Consider the following 20,464-nt stretch of genomic DNA (forward strand, 5'->3'; position numbering starts at 1 on the left):
TCCAGCAGCCCCGAGGCTTCATCTGCCACCGCCTTCCCTGCAGCCTCTGCCAGTGGCCTCCAGGGACCACTTTCTGAAGCCTGCTGCTAACACTTTTCCAAACACAACAAAAAGCGTGTTTGGGGATAAGTTTTCTCAATTAATCCTCAAGTACTGAATGCCTCTTTTCTTCCTTTAGTCTGTAATATGATGGCAATAGGCTCTTTCACTAGCCTCCTGACAGGACCTGCCTCCAAGCTCAGGGCCTCTCCTCCAGTCATCCCGGAACAGTCTTACAGAAATGTAAATCTCATCGAATAACTGCACTGCTCAGATCACTTCACTGGCTTCTGGCTTCTCCTCGTATACAGGAACAATCCTAACTCCTAGGGCCAGACTGTATGTTTCAAGTTAATAGCACTCTACAGTATTTCACACGGGGTGTTTTCTCTTGGTTTGCAGTGCTCGCACGTGAAAGAAAACAAAAGATGCAGGAGATGCTATGCAGCCGGGTAGGAGAAACATTCAGCTGGGTGTCAGCTGAAGGTTGAGTGACCGGAAGTGGGAGAGGCATCCTGAATTCAGTACTTTCTAGCAAATATACAGATTCTCAAAATATCTAGTTATTGGATGTGGTATAGGACAGTGCTTCCCAAAGGGTGTTCCTGGGATGTTCATAGCTGTTAAACAGATGAGAAAAAAGAGGTCTGGTGGCTCAGGAAAGTCAGTTGGAGAAAATGCTGGGTTGTAGTTAAACAGCTTTCTTTACTGTGGGATTTCTGAGATCCTTTTTAATCATGCCGAAAGGAATATTGTGAACAGAGACTGTGGATCTTTTCCCAGCTTTATCTAAAGCACAGAATTTTGTTTTCACAGAGCGTCTTGTGGACAAGTAGTGCTCTGCAGAGCGGACTTGGGAAATGCTGGTGTAGGCAATACAAAGGAATGCTTGACCGCACTCCCCACTGTCTCAGCCAGATGCCTCACATTGTTTCTGTAAATGCTGCTTGAGGGTAGTGACTAATTTGTCCATTTCAAAGGGTCATTGACCTTCAAAAAAAAAAAAAGCCTGTTTCCCAAAGGATTAGAACTAACCAAGTAATAGTAGAACTCATTCTTTATTTAGGGAGAAGAGGAAGGCAGTGAGTGACACACATGCTGCCACAAAACCTGTCATTAACAATTAGGCGTCATGCAGAAGAATTGATTTAACATTTTCATCTCAACTGCAAGTCCATTTATTACACCGTTGGATAATTTAAAATTTAAAAAAAAATCATGTAGTAGCAAAAGAATAAGAGAAACCTATCAGACCCACTGCAGAAGGGGTTCTTTTTGTTCGGCTACACACCCAAGTTCAGATGAACATACGAGATTTGGGAATTAGCCCCTGAAAACAAAGGGATTTGTGTTTTATCTTCTTCCTCAGTTGTTGGACTTGATTTTAGCAGGCTTCTCTTGCCCTCAGGTTTTGTGGCTCTGTGTAAAATTAGGAAACCTAAGTTTGAATCCTGGCTTTGGCACTAAATAACGGTGTCCCCTTGGAAACTCTAGGCCTCATTTCCATCTCTCAAAAGAGAAGGCCATTTCCAGTTTCCTCCTGGAGATATACATGGGAAACCCTAGAAGGCTTATGTAATGAGATTGGAATGGTCCATGAGCTGAATAGTGGAGCTGATGATAAGGCTGTTCAGTAAAGTGGAAGAAGACATTTTGACAGGAAAGAACGTAGAGGTTCCCTATGAAGATTGGATTATGGGAAGCTTTCACCAGTAACAGCTCTGAGCCCACAGAAAGCTGAAAATAAGCGTGCCTAGCCCTAGAGCCCTAGAAACTGGACTGAGTTGCCTGCAGATATCCGGTGATGCTGAGGTGGAACCCACAGGCTCCTCGCTTGTATTAAAGTAGTGGGGGCACCTATTCTGGATCATGGAATGCTTTGAGAATCTAATGGGACCCACGGACCCTCCTCCCAGTAGAATGCATGTACCCTCATACACCCAAAATGCACTTCGGAATCACTTTCGAGAATCCTATTTATTTCTCTCCAGCTCTCTAGGACTTAAATGAAGAAGGACCTCATCTTGGAGGTGCACACTTATCGCTTAACAAAATTAATAATAGACCCTCAGTATTCGAGTACATGTCACTATTCGGGTGTTTGTCCCTTTGTTCCGGTGCTAGAGCCAGGAGGAGATAGACAGGTCAAGACAGAAGCCCCACCTGCTCTGTACTTGGTGATCACTCGGCAAGCAGTCTACCTCTTAGCAGGTGCTAGGCTGTAGGGTACAGACAGGCAGACCATTAGAGTTGCTGCAAGGAATCAGAGTGTGTTTGACGGCTAGTGAGGGCTGGGTAGGATGTGAGTAAGCAGAGGGTAGTCTGTGGGCGTGGTTGGGTCTAGCATGAGTCAGGGCAGAGCTGGCAAGGGACACAGCGGGGATGGGGACCGGCTGGTCTAAAGTAGAGTGTTCTTTAGCTGAGGGGATGCGTCTCTGAGATGTGCTTCATCACCCTGGCTGGGCCGTGCTGTGATGCTGCTTCGTACCCAGAGCTTCAGCTCCGGGTGCTTGCCCACAGGCAGGTGACTGACACAGCCAGGCTAGAACTCCTACCTGAAAGGCTGAGGGGTCTTTTCTGAGTTGGCAGAACCCTCATGGGATTTTTAGGCTCTGGACGCCGAACCGCTGGAGCAGACTCAGTTATACATCTCTTTTTGCCTTCATACGGACTGCACTTGGTAAGCTGGAGATAATCAGAATCAATTGTCCACATTGCATGTAGCTTCTTTTCTCCCCAGGCCTTTTCAAAAAATAGAATCTGGCTTGTTCCTTCCACGTCCCTGTAAAGTAGAAGCAAGTGAAACGATTACCCCCAACATACACACACGTACTCACGAATGCAGAAAGTTCTTTAGGAACCGAGGCCCAGAGATGCAAAGGGACAGCGATCCCATCACACAGCAAGTCAATGGCCCAACCCAGCCAAGAATACATGTGCTCCCATTCTCCCCCAGATCGAGTGCCAGGCCTGCTGTCACCCCTTGCCTCGCGGAGGGATGCTCACCTCTTGCACAAAGCCTTTCCTCAAGCTATCCTTCTCCTCATCTGCCTGACAAGGTGGCATTTTCAGGCAGGGTCAGCTACTGACTGACAGCAGTTGAAACGTGAAAGGAAGTGGGATGAAAAACAGCCTGCAGGGCTTCCCTGGTGGTGCAGTGGTTGAGAGTCCGCCTGCCGATGCAGGGGACACGGGTTCGTGCCCCGGTCCGGAAGATCCCACATGCCGCGGAGCGGCTGGGCCCGTGAGCCATGGCCGCTGAGCCTGCGCATCCAGAGCCTGTGCTCCGCAACGGGAGAGGCCACAACAGTGAGAGGCCCATGTACCGCAAAAAAAAACAGCCTGCAGAGGGGTTCTAGATGAGGAGGGGACGAACTGGGATCACACCGGGGGTGTGAGCTTTCAGTGCCCTCTTCCCCTCTCTTCTGTCCAGCTAGACTGGCAGATGACTGTTTCCTCTCACTCGGCACCTTCTTCGTTGGGACAGAGTGTTGTGTCTGTCTGTTGAGCTGCAGAGTGATCTTTTGAATCTGCTGCAGGAATTTCCTGGCCCGGGACCCCACCAGGGGTTGGGCCGGGGGTCGGAGTAGGGAGGCCACTAGTCGCGCTGAAGAGTCTCCTTGAAGATTCAAAACGGGAAGGTTCTCCCCCCATCGCCCCTCCTTTAGCTCAGCTGTCTGGCAGACCTACCCCATCTCCCAGGGTGGATACCCCATGGACAAAATTATGAATTGGGATCGACCCCCTCCACCCCTCTGTGGTTCTCCCTTTGTCATTTACTTTTCTATTCGTCACCTGCCTCCCTGTCACCAGGGTACGCAGCACCTTCGTTTTGTCCAGGCCTGCCCCAGAATATTTTCATCATCCCCAAAAGAAGTGTCATACCTGCTAGGAGTCAACTCCATTTTCCCCTCCTCTCAGCTCCTGGCGTGCGCTGAGCTACTTTCTGTCTCTATGGGATTTGCCTGTTGTGGATATTTCATGAATACGGAATCATACAGTACGTGACCTTTAGTGTCTGGCTTCTTTCACTAAGCATAGCGTGTTCAAGGTTCATCCATTCTAACTGAATTATATTGCTTCGTACGATACACCACATTTTGTTTATCAGTTCTTCCACTCATGGACACTGGGTGCTTTCTGCCTTTTGACTATTGTGAATAATGCTGCTCTGAAGATTCGTGTACAAGGATCTGTTTGAGTCTCTGCTTTCAGTTCTCTTGAGTATATACTAGAAGTGGGATTACTGGTTCATATGGTGACTCTAGGTTTAACTTCGGAGGAACTGCCAAGCGTTTTTGCACAGCAGCTGTACCGTTTGACATTTTTACATTCCTACCAGCAGCGTACAAAGGTTCCATTTTCTCCACATCCTTGCCAACACTTATTATTATCTTCTTTTTTACTATAACTGTCCTAGTGGGTGCAAAGTGGTGTCTCACTGTGGTTTTTGTTCTCCTCACCGCTACCAAGATGTTGCTGTTTATTGGGGAACTGCTCCAACCTTCAGTATTCATTACTATGAACTTATTAAACCTCTGGGAAAGGCAGGGCCCTACTCTAACTAATGCTTGAAGTTGGGGCCATGTCAGGCACTCTGGCAGAGCAAAGAAGAAGAGAGTTTAGGGACAGAGTGAACTTGCCACCTTTGGAAGCTCTAGCATGGCATGAGCAGTCTGCTCTACCAATCATCTTCCCTTCCGCCAAAGCGACCTTTGAGTGCAGAAGTAGTTATACAAGTCTTCCCTGAAGAGGTGACACTGCAGCTGGGCCGTGAAGGGTGGACAGAAGGAAAATAGATGAAGGGGAGAAAGGGAGAAGCATTCTAAACTGAAAAATATGAACTACTTTCCAAAGAACAGCTCAGATACTGAACCAAAACAAAGATGAAACTCAAACCAATCAACAGTGACTTTTGTTTAGCAGCTCTAGAAAGCGTGCAGCAGGAGAGGAGGCTGGAAATGATGGCCAAAATGCAGTGGGAAAGGTGGTTTCTTTGCCCTTCAAGACCACTCAATCACAAATACACTCGTGACCCTTCTGACTCCTAAATTCACCTCTCTGGGACCCTCAGGAAATCCAAAGCAGAGACTAGAGGTTTAATAGATGGCTCTGGCCAGAACTCAGCTGCTTGGCTAAAGAAATCACTCCTGGTGGGCTCCCCACTGAGATAGGGGGATAGGGCAAATGGAGTCAGCTGGAAGTTGAGCTATATAAGGATTCTTAGTGAACGTGACGGGCTCAGAAGTGACTCTCTAGTCACCACTCAGAATCCGGCAATACTTGAGAAGTTCTACAGGATAGTGAAAGACGGTTGTCTTAGTCAGTTTGGGCTGCTGTAACAAAAATAGCATAGACTAATGGCTTAAGCAACAAACACTTATTTCTCACAGTCCTAGGGGCTAGAAAGTCCAAGATCAAGGTGCCAGTAGATCTGGTGTCTGGTGAGAGCCCACTTCCTGGCTTGTGGATAGTCGTCTTCATCCTGTGTCCTCATATGGCTGAGAGCAGAGGCCATCTCCCCGTTGTCTCTTCGTATAAGGGCATTAATCCCATTCATGAGGGCCCCGACTCCCAAAGACCCCCACCTCAAAGTACCATCACATTGGGGATTAGGTTTTCAACATATGAATTTGGTGAAGGGGACACAAACATTCAGCCTATGACAGGCACTATAAGGAATAGGCAGCCCCAACCTGCTTTCTGCCTTCCATAAACTCTGTCCTTTACAGCTGATAGTAATGTAACAGTAACAGCATTCATTGAGCACTAATGTGCGTCTGGTACTATGCTGAGCACGTTATGGGTCTCACCTCATTTGATCCTCACAACAACCTGTGAGGTAGGTACTATTATCAGCCCCATTTTATCGATGTGTGAACCGAGGCTCAAGAATGTTAAATGACCTGCTCAGCTAATAAGTGGGATCTAATTAATAGTGGAGGTGGAATTTGAACACAATTCGGACACCCTGAAATAAGGCCTTTCCTCCCACTAGGACAGCTCTCAGAGGCTGTATTTTTAGTAAACGCCCCTGCATTGAGCCTTAAGTTCTGGAATGTTTCACACTCCTTGCCCTGTGCTCTACTACCTCATTATAGATAAAGCATCAAAGGCCTAAGTTACAATTTAATTATCTAGAAAAAAAACCTATTTTCAAACATTGTCTTCCATTCTCACCGTGATATGAATTAGTCAATAAGATGAGTGCTGAGCTCCCCTATCAAGGCCTCAATGTGATGGGACACAGAGTTTTTATGGAGGAGGAGAGTTTGGGGAAGATATGAAAATCATAGGTCTCCGCCTAAGGACAGCAGGTCTAGATAAGTCATCATTTTGAGCAACCCAGGGCAAAAAGAAGTGATAGTGTTTGGAGCGCTGACAGGAAGCAATCTAAATGGTAGGCATCATTGCTTTAGCTCATGGACCCATTTGAAGCAATACCTTTGATTTCAGTGAGCATCCCAGTCACTTGAACCCACATGACCTCAGAGGGTGAGCAAGGTTCTTGGAGGGAAACTATACATACCCACTGTTTGGGATGCATTGATTCTGCAAGATGTGTCACATCCTTGCTGTATGCTGTGACCTAGCTTGACCAGGATGCAGTGCCCAGCTGTTCTTCCCTCCTTGGAGGAGCACAGGAGGTTTCCCATTAGCACCCTTCTTTGCCTGCTTTCTTCCTAGCTGGGCCAAGGCCCAGATGTCAGCTCAAATTTACAGACTTTATTGAAAACACTTTGTTTCAGAGAGCAGTGTAATAGCCCCCCACTCTCCCCAAAGGGACTAAATAGTGTCTGTAAGAGAAAACCGTCTCATTGTAGTCACACTGGGAACACAAGAGTCCTAGCTAGGGTCGGTCCCACTAGTAGGAATAGAGCTGGCTTCTATGACCAGCTCTGTAGGATTGATTTTCCACGGTTGGAAGGGACCCAAAATGGTCATCAAGTTTAGCCCCTCACCTTGAGTTAGAGTTTTTTTTAAACATACACTCTTCAAATTTAATTTTTCAGTGGGAAATACATTTGTATCATTCAAGAATATGAATGCATATGTGTGTATGTGTATATATGATTATATATGTTTATGCTCATAAAGGTATATGTAAAAGTATGCAGTAAGATGTCTAATTCACCCCTGTCCCACATCCATTCAATTCTTACGTTTCTCCTCAAAACATAGTCTCCCCTTATAACTTTTAGTATTTTCCTATGTATCCTTCCAGATTTTCTTTATGAAAATATAAGCAAATATGAATACGTACTCTTAAAAAATTATATTCTCTTTACATAAAAGGCAGGATATTATCCAAATCATTTTGCACTTGTGATTTTTTTCATTTAATAATCTGTTTTTCTGTATTAGTGCATAGAGCGCTTACGCATTCTTTTATACGACTGCACACTATTTCATTGTATTAATGAGCCACCACATATTTAGCCAGATGTCTATTGATGGACACAGAAGTTGTTTCCGATCTTTTGCCATCACGAACAATGGTGCAGTGAATAACTTTTAGATTTTTCACACACACGCAAGTATATCTGTAGCGTGAATTCTTAAAAGTAGGATTGCTGGGTCAAAAATACACATCTATTTTTTTTTTATTTGCCACATCAACAACTTTATTTTCTCGCATAGAATTCAGGTATAAGCATGAAAAGTAGATTAGTTTTCAAAACCTTAGTTCTTCTTAAGGCTTATTATGTTAAATATCTTCTTTCCACCTAGCTTTGTGCTGGGTACTATGGTGTGGACAAAAGAACAGAGCCCATAAACTACAACCTCAAATAGTTTATAACTGGTTTGGAGAAATAAAATATATCTACATATAACGAGCAGAGAGAATATTAAAGCCATATTTATGACAGAATCCATGTCAAAAGAGTAACTGTTTTACTTTCACTTTAGATGAAATGATAAGCTTTGGAAACATTTATTTAAAAGACAAGCGTATCCCTCACACTCTTCCTTGGACCTCCTTTTAATTTTTGTTATATACATGTACATTCAGAAAATACATATATTTTAAAATTGAATGATATTGCTAAATTGCCTCCATAGTGTTTGTATCAATTCTCCACAGCCTTGCTGAGAGAATTTATTAATCAAACTTTAGGATTTTTGCAAATCTGATAAGAAAAATGGTTATCTTGGTGTCGTTTTTTTTAATTGAGGTATAATTGACATATTATATTCGTTTCAGGTGTACAACATAAGGGTTCAATATCTGTTTATATTGCAAAATGATCAACTCAATAAGTCTAGTTAACATCTGTCCCCATATATAGTTACAAATTTTTTTCTTGTGATGAGGACTTTTAAGATTTATTCTCTTAGCAACTTTAAAATATGCAGTACAATATTATTAAGTATACTCACCATGATGTATATTCCATTCCCAACACCCCCCCACCCCCCTGCGTCTGGCAACCACCAATCTGTTCTCTATATCTACAAGCTTTTTTTCTTTTTTAAGATTCCGTGTATAAATGAGATCATATAGTATTTGTCTTTCTCAGTCTGACTTATTTCACTTAGCATAATGCCCTCAAGGTCCATCCATGTTGTCGCAAATGGCAAGATTTCATTCTCTTTTTTTATGGCTGAATAGTATTCGTGTGTGTGTGTGTGTGTGTGTGTGTGTGTCTGTCTGTCTGTCTGTCTGTCTGTCTGTCTCAAGGAAATTAAAGGGAACATAACCTCTTCTTTCAAGCCCTCTACCTTCATCTCCATATTACCCTCTCCACCACCACCTCCAGAATGGACTGTGGCTGTGCTGGGACTACACCACTAGAATGAGAGAGAACCAGACTGGAAACACTGGCATCAGGCTCGGCCGTCAAGAATAAAATAGGAACCTGAGTAACAATAGCAATGGCAAAAGAAGGGAGGGCTCGGAGTCAAGGAGATTAGCAACCATACTTGGGAGCTCTGGACAGGTTTGCATTTATCTCATAAACACTGGGAGCTGACTTACAAGTGGCCTTTCTGACTAGCCCAGAACTGGCCCACTAAGGAAGTAGAAATTTGAGGGTAGGGAGAGTGGAGAAGAGAGCCACCAGCATGAGGCTGTTGGGTTCCAGAGGCTGGGAGGAGGGGTAGTACTAGGAGGGAGAGATTGGTGTATCAAAGGAAGTGGGAAAGGACCACAGACTTTTTGGTAAAACTTGCCAGTTGCTCTGAAGGGGGGAAAAAAGCCTGTCACAAGGTTATTCACACTGAGATGTTACTGACAATGTGTATCCTCTCAGAGAAGTTTGGGGATTATAAAATCTGATTGCCGAAAGGCAATCACTAATCCAAAAGAATGTACTTCTAATGATGGCATTTTAGGCATCCATGAGAGAAAAGGTGGTAAGAGACATTTAGGATAAGGGAGTGTTTTCTGAGCACCCCAGAAATTATAGTTCTGCTTACATATAAAATCATCGCTCATGGGGGAGAAGGAACAGTTCCTTTTGGCAACACCATTGTAGTCAGATGGCTGAGTGCTGGTCTGCTTACCCGACAGCGTCCTTCCCCCACTCCTCCTCGGAGTGCTGTGTGGGATTTGATGGGAAATGGGAAATGGCAGAGGCTAGAAGCCATGCAACCTGGTCACTTCTGTTGTAGCATTCCCCTGAGGGCTCCTGAAGCCAGCCTTGCTTCAGACTGATTTTCTGCCAGATTTCAGCCAGGAACACAGAATGTGTTCCAAGGATTGTTGGTTAGAAGCCCAGCCACCTTGGAAAATCTGGGAAGGGAGCGTGTAGAGTCTGAGGTGGCTTTTCTTGCCTCTGGAGTTCCTTGCATGCTGTTAGCCCTCCAAAGATGCAAGGGGAGATTTGAGTTCCATATCCTATTCTTAGATAGAAAAGTCAAGGCCCAAAGAGGTAAAGTGACTTGTTCAAGGTTATGGGAGGTGGGTACCCGAGCTGGGATTATGACTCAGTGATGGTGCCCCCCTCAGTTTTTAAAAACTTTCTTTTCTTTAGTAAAAATTGTATATATTTAAGGTATACAACATGCTGATTTGATATACATACACAGATTGAAACGATCACTGCAGTTAAGCTAATTAACATCATCTCCTCCTCGCCTGGTTACCATCTATTTTTGTGATGAGAGCACCTGAAATCTACTGTCTTAGCAAATTTCCAGTATACAGTGCAGTATTATTAACTATAGCCATCATGCTATACTTTAGATCTCTAGACTTACGCATCCTACATAACTGCAACCTTGTACCCTTTGACCAATATCTCCCCATTTCTCGCACCTCCCTGCCCCTGGTAACCACCATTCTAATCTCTGCTTCTATATATTCAAATTTTTTAGATTTCACATTTAAGTGAGATTATGCAGGTTTTTTTTCTTTCTGTAACTGGCTTACTTCACTTAGCATAATGTCCTTCAGGTTCAACCATGTCGTTGCAAATGGAAGGATGTCCTTTTAAGGGGATGGGATGGACACTTAAGTTGTCTCCATATCTTGGCTACTGTGAACAATGCTGCAATAAACATACGATACAATAAACATGAGAATGCAGATATCTCTTCCAGGGACTGAGTTCATTTCCTTTCTGCCCTCCAGTTTTGACACCCACTGTGTGAAAAGAACAGGAAACTTCAAGGCAGGAAAACTATATTTCTTAGTTGGCTCTTCTATTAATAGCTGTGTGACATGGACCAAACCTTTTGAGGTATCAATAGCCTCATTTTCATCATTCTCCCCTCACCCCATTAGGGATCTTAGAAGAATGCAATAATAATAGGAAGAAGTTAAGATAAATTTCTTGTGTAAAATTAGCATTAAGCATAACCATAATTGGTTTCCTTTTCTTTGATTCTGTTTTGTCTTCTTCTTTTTTGCTTTCTCTCCATCTCTTGTTGAGTACATTAATGCACTCCAATGAGATCCTGAGAACAATTTCATTGTTTTTATTCAAACAGTTGTATTGAGGTATAATTTACCCACCATAAAATGGACTCATTTTCATCATAGTTTTGAGTGATGGGAAAGAAAGAATGGTCTCTTTTTTAAAAAAAATTTTATTGAAGTATAGTTGATTTACAATATTGTGTCATTTTCAGGTATACAGCAAATTGATTCAGTTATATATGTGTGTGTGTGTATATATATATATATATATTTATTTATTTATATTTCAGGTTATTTTCCATTATAGGTTATTACAAGATATTGAACATAGTTCCTTGTGTTATACCATAATTCCTGTTGTTTATCTACTTTATGTATAGTAGTTTGTATCTGTTAATCCCATATTCCTAATTTATCCCTCCCGCCCACCTTTCCCCTTTGGTAACCATAAATTTGTTTTCTATGTCTGTTAGTCTGTTCCTGTTTTGTATATAGATTCATTTGTACAGTAATGTTTTTTTAGATTCCACGTATAAGTAATACCATATAATATTTGTCTTTCTCTGCCTGACTTACTTCACTTAGTATGATAATCTCTAGGTCCATCCACCTTGCTGCAAATGGCAATATTTCATTCTTTTTATGGCTGAGTAATATTCCATTGTAAATATATACCACATCTTTTTAAAATTAATTAATTATTAATTAATTAATTTTTGGCTGCGTTGGGTCTTTGTTGTTGCACACGGGTTTTCTCTAAGTTGCGGCGAGCGGGAGCTACTCTTCGTTGTGGTGAGCGGGCTTCTCATTGCAGTGGCTTCTCTTGTTGCGGAGCACGGGCACTAGGTGCATGGGCTTCAGTAGTTGTGGCACGTGGGCTCAGTAGTTGTGGCTCGTGGGCTTAGTAGCTCTGTGGCATGTGGGATCTTCCCGGGCTAGGGCTCGAACCCATCAGGCAGATTCTTAACCACTGCGCCACCAGGGAAGTCTCTATACTACATCTTCTTGAACCAGTTGTCTGTTGATGGGCACTTGGGTTGTTTCCATGTCTTGGCTATTGTAAATAGTGCTGCTATGAACATTGGGGTGCATGTATCTTTTCAAATTAGAGTTTTCTCTGGACATCTGCCCAGGAGTGGGATTGCAGGATCATATGGTAACTCTATTTTTAATTTTTTAAGGAACCTCCATACTGTTTTCCCTAGTGGCTGCACCAATTTACATTCCCACCAACAATGTAGAAGAGTTACCAGGATGGTCTAACTTTTTAAGCCTCCCTCTAATGAAACCCACAACTCCGCTAACTTCTGTTCTTCCACTATCCCACAGCATGTACTTTCGAAGCTCTGCTTGTAGATAATAACAATTATCTATTGTGAATTTGTACACTGATGGTTAGTTTAACCTGGGCACTTGTTCATTGATATTTGGTGTGTGTATATGTGTGTGTATGTGTGTGCACAGCATGTACTTTAAGGAAGCCCGATGAAAAGACTTCTCGAAACCATTCACTTAGAGTCAGCTCACCAAGTGCATTGACCTTTTTGCTACATGGCAACCCTGTGCCAGACTCCATGGAGAAAGACACGTGTAAGGCGGAGTCCCAAGTCTTCAAAAAGCAATATATACAAATGTATATATGGGTTGGTAGGAAAAAATGGAATTTAGAGACAGAGGACCAGATATCAATTCCCTTTTTCATCACTCACTACCTTTGTGACTTCAGATAAGTCATTCAACATCAGAGACTTGTCACCCTCAAATGAAAACTGAAGAATCTGCCTTACTTGCTTCACAGTGTTCTTATGGGGCTCCATTGTAATAACGTATGTGAAAGCTCTTTGTAAATTGTTGGCTAGGTGACTATAATTCGCAAATATGAGTTACAGTAATAGTCAAGTGCCAAATGGTGTGCCTCGGACATCAGATGCTTTGAGAGGTGCAGATCGTGGGCTGGAGCTGTTAGGGACTACTTCATGGAGGAAAGTGGACTTTTGCTGAGCCTTCAGAATCAGACAGGACTTCAATAGGTGGAAAAGAGTGGCAAGGAGGGGGCAATCTTGGTGGAGAGACTAAAAAGAAGCAAAGACTCCAGAGGCTAGAACAAGCATACAAGCATATACCAAGTGTTATAAAACATGGGAAGGGTTAAAGTTACCAGGGTAGTTATAATAGGTGGTTCCTTATCAGAAAAGACTCCCTCCTTCCAGGCAAGTTAATACCTTATTCATCTAACACTGTTAACTCCATCAAGGCAGGGGCCTTGTCCTTCTGCACTGATATCTCTTTAGTGCCTGTCATAGTGCCTGGTACGTAGTAGGTGCTCAATAAATGCCCCAAATTTGAAGGAATGGATGGATAGTCACATGTCACTTGTTATTCCTGTCTGGCTGCTTTAATATTATCGAAGTCATCAACCACTGAATTAGGGACTATTTTTAACTCTCTCCGTGTGGTACAGCCCCATCTGCTGTTGGGATTTGTGAAATTCTTTGCAATGATGCCAATACTCGGTGTGGTTTTTCTCCACCCTGTCCCAGAAGACTCCTTACCCCCAGCGAACAATAAGGTGACCAGCAAGTCGTGTGAGTACAACGGGACCACTTACCAACACGGTGAGCTGTTCATGGCTGAAGGGCTCTTTCAGAACCGGCAACCCAACCAATGCACACAGTGCAGCTGTTCGGTAAGACCCTGTATCTTAATGCCTCTGCTATCCCCTACCCAAATAAGAGCGCTTCCATACTTGTACTTTTAGTTTAAGCCTACACTGTAGGGTGCTTGATTGGAAGATGAATCGCATCTAAATCATGAGCCTTCCTTACCTTAATCAACCCTGATCAACTCTGTTGAAGAGGTCAGATCCAGTCATATCCCGGTCTTAAAACTTTAGCACTGCTTAAAAGGACAAAAATGAGTTGATAATCTTGATCTGTACTTCTTTTCACAATAATTACACCACCAGAGCCTTCATCTGAAGAACTCAGTTATTTGATAAGCCTTGGAAATGCCATGGGTGGAAAAGCCACTGGCACCATCTGGGGCCACTCAGTCCAATTCACAAGAAAATGGGGTGTCTCTCGGTTCCCATCTCTGAAATATTCCACTAACCAGTCAGTTCCTGGTGCCCGGCAATGAGAAAAGTCTCTAGACAAATGCTTGATCATGATGATTCCTGTGACATTATTTGTCAAAAGAATTGTATACTTCATGAATGAGGTATACTGATTACATCATCATCTAATTGTGCGGCCCAGAGAATGTAATAAATAGAACCAGAAAAATGGAGTAAAATGGGTGTTTAAGCTGAAGTATGAGGGGATGAAGTTAGATGTAGAGACAACTTTTCCGCCTATAAAGGGTATGAAACACTGGATTGACAAGGGAAGCTAAAGAATCTCTTTGCTTAGGGATTTTTAGTAAAAATATAGCATCTCAGTAGTTTGGGAGAATTTGGTCGTAGCCATGCTTCCCTAATGACCTTTCAGGAACCCTCCTAGCTCCAGAACAGTATGCTTCTAAGAACTAAGATCAAGGCTCAAGGAATGATGTTTGGAACATAGAATTTTAGGGAATGAATATTATGCAAGGACAAACATAACCAGCAAGTGCATTTGATCCTCTCCCTCGCCTTGTGCTGGACTGAGCTGTCCATTCAGATGATCTTTTATAGTTTTGTATCACCCCAAAGAGCTTGTCTACTTGTTTTGGAAGGGAGAACTCTAGTGAGTGTTACGGAAGGCAGGTATTGTGCAAATCTGCATTCCCCCAAAGCCCCAACATCCAGCTGAAGCGCGATAGGGACCAGAATGGACAGAGAAGAGAGGGGCAAGACTGTATTTGGTGGTTGGAGTCTCACGGCAGCCCTCACGCTGACTACTTTGTTTCATCTTAGACCAGCATGCCTGATGAGAATTGCCATCTCCTGTGACTTAGTCTCTGGCATGGAGAAGTAGTAAATAGAAAAAATATAACGCATCATAAAAGTTAGGAAGTGCATATAACTGACTGTGGAAGAGCATGGGGGAAGGACGTTTGAGCCCCTACTCATCCCAGGTACTGAGCTAAAGCCTTTACATGTACTGCAGCTCCTTCTGACCTTAATTCTGTTCCTCTTTGGCAGGAGGGCAATGTGTACTGTGGTCTCAAGACTTGCCCCAAGTTAACCTGTGCATTCCCAGTCTCTGTTCCTGATTCCTGCTGCCGGGTGTGCAGAGGTAGGTATCCTGTTTCCCAAGACCCCAGGTCCCGCCATCCTGAGTAGCAAGATTTAGAAGAGGAAAATACCTGTCCAGTGTCCTAGGGAAAGGGAATTTTCTATGGTAGCCTTAGAGTCTAAGGATGCTTTCAGTCACAAAAGGAAAAAATAAAAGCACTGCTTTTAAGGGTCACTCCCTGAAAGAAACTGCACTGGGCTGGAGTGCAGCTGGGGGAGAGGGGTGAGAGTCATCTAATGTGAAAGTATCTTTGTCTCTCCTTCCTTAATCCCTTCTAGCTTGGCCCCTACATTATTGTATTGTAAAACACAGGGCGTTTCCATACACAGCCTTAGAAGGAAGAATGGGCCTCCCAAAGCACTGATGTGACCATTTTGAAGATTAGGCAGGGCAGATGTAGGTGTATTTTTTAAATCCCACAGTAAAGTGGTGACAAACTTAATAAAAGCAAAATGGAAAGCATCGTCTTCTCAAATTATATCCAAAATGGAATCATCATCTTCTCAAGCCAGTTTTTTCTTCTTTGGGTTTCATTTCTTTGATGACAGTACCAATTTTTTTTTCTTTAGGTTTCCAAGATCAAACATAATCACCTTTAGTTTCTCTTTTATTGCCTCTTCTCAAATTACCAAATCTATCAGCAGTCCTCTATATTCCCCCCTTTTCCCCCTTTCCCTCCTAATTTTGTCTTCTTTCCTTCCATCCAATGTGCTTATTGAATGTCTACTATATGCTTGGCACTGTGCTAGAAATTGGATGCGTAATGGTAAATATAGTAGACATACAGGGCACTGCTAGACTATATGGCATCTTTATGTGAATTACAGAAAGGATCCCCTTACTTAAGATACTTGACTGCCATTTCACCAGAAAATCCTTGTGAATGTACCTCCTTAGCTGAGGCACCCTTGTGCAGGACACAACCTGTACAACCGTATGTGGCATACATAGCAGCCAGGATATGTTCTTTGCTCTTATGGAACTCACATTTTACCTGAGAAGACAAATAATAAACAAACAAGCAAACGAATACCTAAATATAAACAGTGTGAGTACTGTGAAGGAAATAAACAAAGGACCAAGATAGAAAATAAGAGGTGAAGGCGTTTAGGTTGAATTGTCGGAAAGGCCTCTCTGAGATGACATTTAAGCTCAGACTTGAAAGATGAAAAGGAGTCATCCATGCAAAGGTCCTGGGAGGAGAGCATTCCAGGCAGAAAGAAAAGAAAGTTCAAAGGACCAGGCAGGGAAGAGCTTATAGCATTCAAGGAGCCTAGGGACCAGTGTGGTAGGAATATAGTGATTGTGGTCATAACTGGCATGCGATGAGACTGGAGAGGTGAACAGGAAGGAGTCAGACCATGCAGGACCTTCAAGGCCATGGGAAGGAATTTGGATTTCCATTTTTAAGTGCATTGGGAACCCACGGGAAGGTTGTGCACAGGGCAAGACATGATCTAGTTGATGTGTTAAAAGATCTCACTTGTTTTTGTGTCCAGACTAGATTGGAGGGAGGAAATAAGACAAGTGGAGAGACCAGGAGGATGGGTTTAGCAGTCTCTCTGGTATGAGAGAGTGGGATTCTGGTCTGGGGACACAGTGTAGGGTAGTGGTTCAGACTGGGGGCCTCTGGAACCAGGCTGCCTTGATTCTAATCCCAGCCCTGCTACTTTCTAGCTGGGTGATCATGAGACAGGATGTACTCACCTTTCTGACAATCTTTACAGTGACAATAATGTTACCACCTACCTCCAAATGGTTGTGAGGTTTAAATGAGATAATGCAGGAAAAGGACCTAGGACACTGTCTCGCATATAGTGAGAACTAGTAATGAAAATTGGACAAATTTGAAATCCAGTAGGCCCTCCGTATCTGCAAGTGCCACGTCCGCAGATTCAACCAACCATGGTTCCAACATATCGGAGAAAAAAATAAATCCAGAGAGTTCCAAACAGCAGAACTTGAATTTGCCATGTGATGGTAACTATTTACATGGTGTTTATGTTGTATTCCCAACTATGCATATAGCGTTAACATTCTATTAGGTATTATAAGTAATCTAGAGATGATTTAAGTATGTGGGAGGATGCATGTAAGCTATATGAAAATACTGTGCAACTTTATATGAGAGACAGAACATCCTCAAATTTTGGTATCCATGAAGGTCCTGGAACCAACTCCTCGCAGATACTGAGAGAAGACTGTATATTTAGAGCGTTGGTTCTCGGCTATGGGTGAATATTGGAATTATTTTGGTAAATTTATGTCCAGACTGGGGATGGGGGTGGTGGTGAGGGAGGTGATTCCAATGTGCAGCCAAGGTTGAGAGCCACTGAGTTAGAGGGAAAAGATTATAGGATTTGCTGGTAGCAAATAGGTAATTGACTCCTATACATTGCTGCCGGCTTAATCTTTCAAAGAGATAGCCTTAAGCGTGCTACACTCCTACTCAGAAGGCTTTATGCTGACACATATCGTGCTTACTCTATGCCGGTCACAATTCTGTGCACTCGACAGATATGAACTCATTTAATCCCATGACAACCCTGTGTGGGGAGTATGATTGTTAGCCACATTTTTTATAGATGATGAAACTGAAGCAGAAAGAGGTTAGGATCCTCTAGGATCCTCTAGGACCAGATATGTTCAAGGTCATATAGCCGGTGAGGCAAAGAGCTAAGATTTGAACCCTGGAAGTCTGGCTCCAGACTCCAGGCTCTTAACTACTCCACTCTGCCACTAAAATGAATGGTTCCCTGTTGCCAGCAGCATACTTGTCAACCCCCGACTCTGACAGTAAAGGCCTTTCATGCTCTAGCCTCCAGTTACCTTTATAGGCCCACATTCTTCCATTCTTGCACCTCAGGTTCTACCCACATTGTTCTTGTGTTCTCTTACCTTTGTGCCTTTACTCTCTCCTCTGCCCCTCAATATCTCTCAAACTTTAGTGTGCTTCAGAATCACCTGGAGAACTTGTTGAAATTCAGATCCCTGGAGCACAACTGCAGAGATTGTTTTGGTGGCCTTGGGAAGGGGTCCTGGGATGTGCATTTAAACAGGGCCCATTGTCCATTCTGGTGCAGGTGGTCAATAGACTTTCACTTTGAGAAACCATTCCTAAGACCACATAGATGACTGGGAGTGGCCTGAAATGATGGCTTTACATCTGAATTTAGTACACTTAAACTGAGGCTGTTAAAAGTCTGAAACCTGAGTAAGCCAATAGAAGAGTAACCAATGTCAATCTCTGATTGGTCAGAACATCTAATTCCAACCATATGGCAAGCCAGTTTGGGGTGAATGAACAGCAGACATTTCATGATAAGGCTGGGAGGAAAAGGAGACAAAACGGCTTCCTAGGTTATATCTAACCTGTACAGTAACCCTGAGAGGAGGGAATGTTGCCTTTCTCTGGAAAATCCTTTTCCTCCATCTCTGCCTGTAGAAATCCTGCCAGTTCTTGAAGACCTAGCTCAAATGCAGCCTCCTCGGATCCTAACACAGGTAGTCCTCAGGTTACATTTGAATAAATACTAGCGGGAAGGCCTTTGTCTCTTCTCTGCATTCCCACCTTCATTCCAGTTTCTCCACCCCTAAATCCTGCTTCTCCTTCAGAGGCCAGTTCGAATGCCACCTCCTCCAGGAAGCTTTTTTTTTTTAATCCTATCATTTAGGAGTAAACTCCCTCATCTCTCTGACTCTTCAGGGCCTCACCTGTGCTTCTTCAGTAGAGTTAATCACCCGGGCACATTTTGTCTTTTATTATGTGTGCCCACGTCTTATCATCGCTACTAATGTGTGAGCTCCGTAAGGCAGAAACTATTTGGGGCTCATCTTTTTTCCCCCCACTGCACCGGGCACAGAGTAGGTGTTATTTGAATGAATGCACACTAGCTTGGAAATATTGCCAGAAAGTTAGTCATGGTTTGAATTAGATGCTACTCAAATAGGATATTATTTGTGTTTTTTCTTCCTCTGAATTACTGATTGACTGTGGTAGATGGTACTGGCTATACATTGGTTCATGGTCAGTAGGAAATTACCTGTTGTCATTCCCGATCCTCCACATTGTTTTTTCTTCCCTACCTCACTTTAGCACACTCTAATTAATAGTTCTTTTAGAAAGAAATTACCTTATTCGTAGTACCCGTACATGCTCATCCTTTTTACTATGCTGTTTGTACCAGCCCCCCCAAGTCACTGTGGCTTTAGTTGCAGCCTAATTTGATTTATGCTTCACTAAGGCCCTGGATCTTTCCATACCTGTTTCTCACAGTGTGTGTACTGTCCCTCAGTACAGCTGTGACATTTCTGCCAGTAAAGCTGGGTATTTTGTTCCTCGCCTCCTTTCTCAATCTTTGCCCCAACTTAATTTGAGTCTGTTCCAAAAGGAAGAGAGTCCGTTTTTTAAAATTGAAGTATAGTTGATTTACAATATTGTGTTAGTTTCGGGTGTACAGCAAAGTGATTCAGTTATATATTTTATATATATATATATATATATAATTTTCAGATTATTTTCCCTTATAGGCTATTATTAAAGATATTGAATATAGTTTCCTGTACTATATAGTAAATCCTTGTTGCTTATCTATTTTATGTTGGTAGTTTGTATCTGTTAATCTCATACTCCTAATTTATCCCTCCCCACCCCCTTTCCCCTCTGGTAACCGTAAGTTTGTTTTCTATGTCTGTGAGTCTGTTTCTGTTTTGTATATAGATTCATTTGTATTATTTTTTTAGATTCTGCAGGTAAGTGATATCATATAATATTTGTCTTTCTCTGTCTGACTTACTTCACTTATTATGATAATCTCTAGGTCCATCCATGTTGCTGTAAATGGCAATATTTCATTCTTTTTTATGGCTGGGTAATATTCCATTACATATACGTAATGGAATTTTATATATGTGTGTGTGTGTGTGTGTATATATATATATATATATATATATATATATGCCACATATTTTTAAACCAATCCTCTGTTGATGGGCACTTGGGTTGTTTCCATGTCTTGGCTACTGGAGTGCACATGTCTTTTCGAATTAGAGTTTTTGTCTTTTCCAGATATATACCGAGGAGTGGGATTGCTAAATCACATGGTAGCTCTAATTTTAGATTTTTAAGGAACCTCCATACTGCTCTCCATAGTGGCTGCACCAATTTACATTCCCATCCACAGTACACGAGGGTTCCCTTTTCTCCACACCCAGGAGAGTTCATTCTTAGCAGAGGTGTACACGTAGTTACTACTATAACCAGATAATTGCTACAGTCCATTTGTTGGGCTAAGGTGATTTTGCTTGGGGAAAAATAATGTGAAATCTAAACTGAAGAGCAATT

The 20,464-nt window shown here is 42.7% G+C and overlaps 1 protein-coding gene across 4 annotated transcripts in view; it reads left to right on the forward strand.

Annotated features, from left to right (window-relative positions):
* CHRDL1 (chordin like 1) overlaps window positions 1-20,464 on the forward strand; it is a 115,315-nt gene that overhangs the window by 51,772 nt on the left and 43,079 nt on the right. For 2 of the 4 annotated variants that reach the window (XM_060136989.1, XM_060136987.1), the window contains exons 5-6: window positions 13,444-13,589; window positions 15,027-15,120. In XM_060136989.1, the coding sequence (XP_059992972.1) occupies window positions 13,444-13,589; window positions 15,027-15,120 (240 nt within the window). The remainder of the gene's footprint in view (window positions 1-13,443; window positions 13,590-15,026; window positions 15,121-20,464) is intronic. The other 2 variants (XM_060136991.1, XM_060136988.1) reach the window with 1 other exon arrangement.

The sequence above is a fragment of the Lagenorhynchus albirostris genome, chromosome X, assembly GCF_949774975.1.
Source record: "Lagenorhynchus albirostris chromosome X, mLagAlb1.1, whole genome shotgun sequence".
NCBI lineage: Eukaryota > Metazoa > Chordata > Mammalia > Artiodactyla > Delphinidae > Lagenorhynchus > Lagenorhynchus albirostris.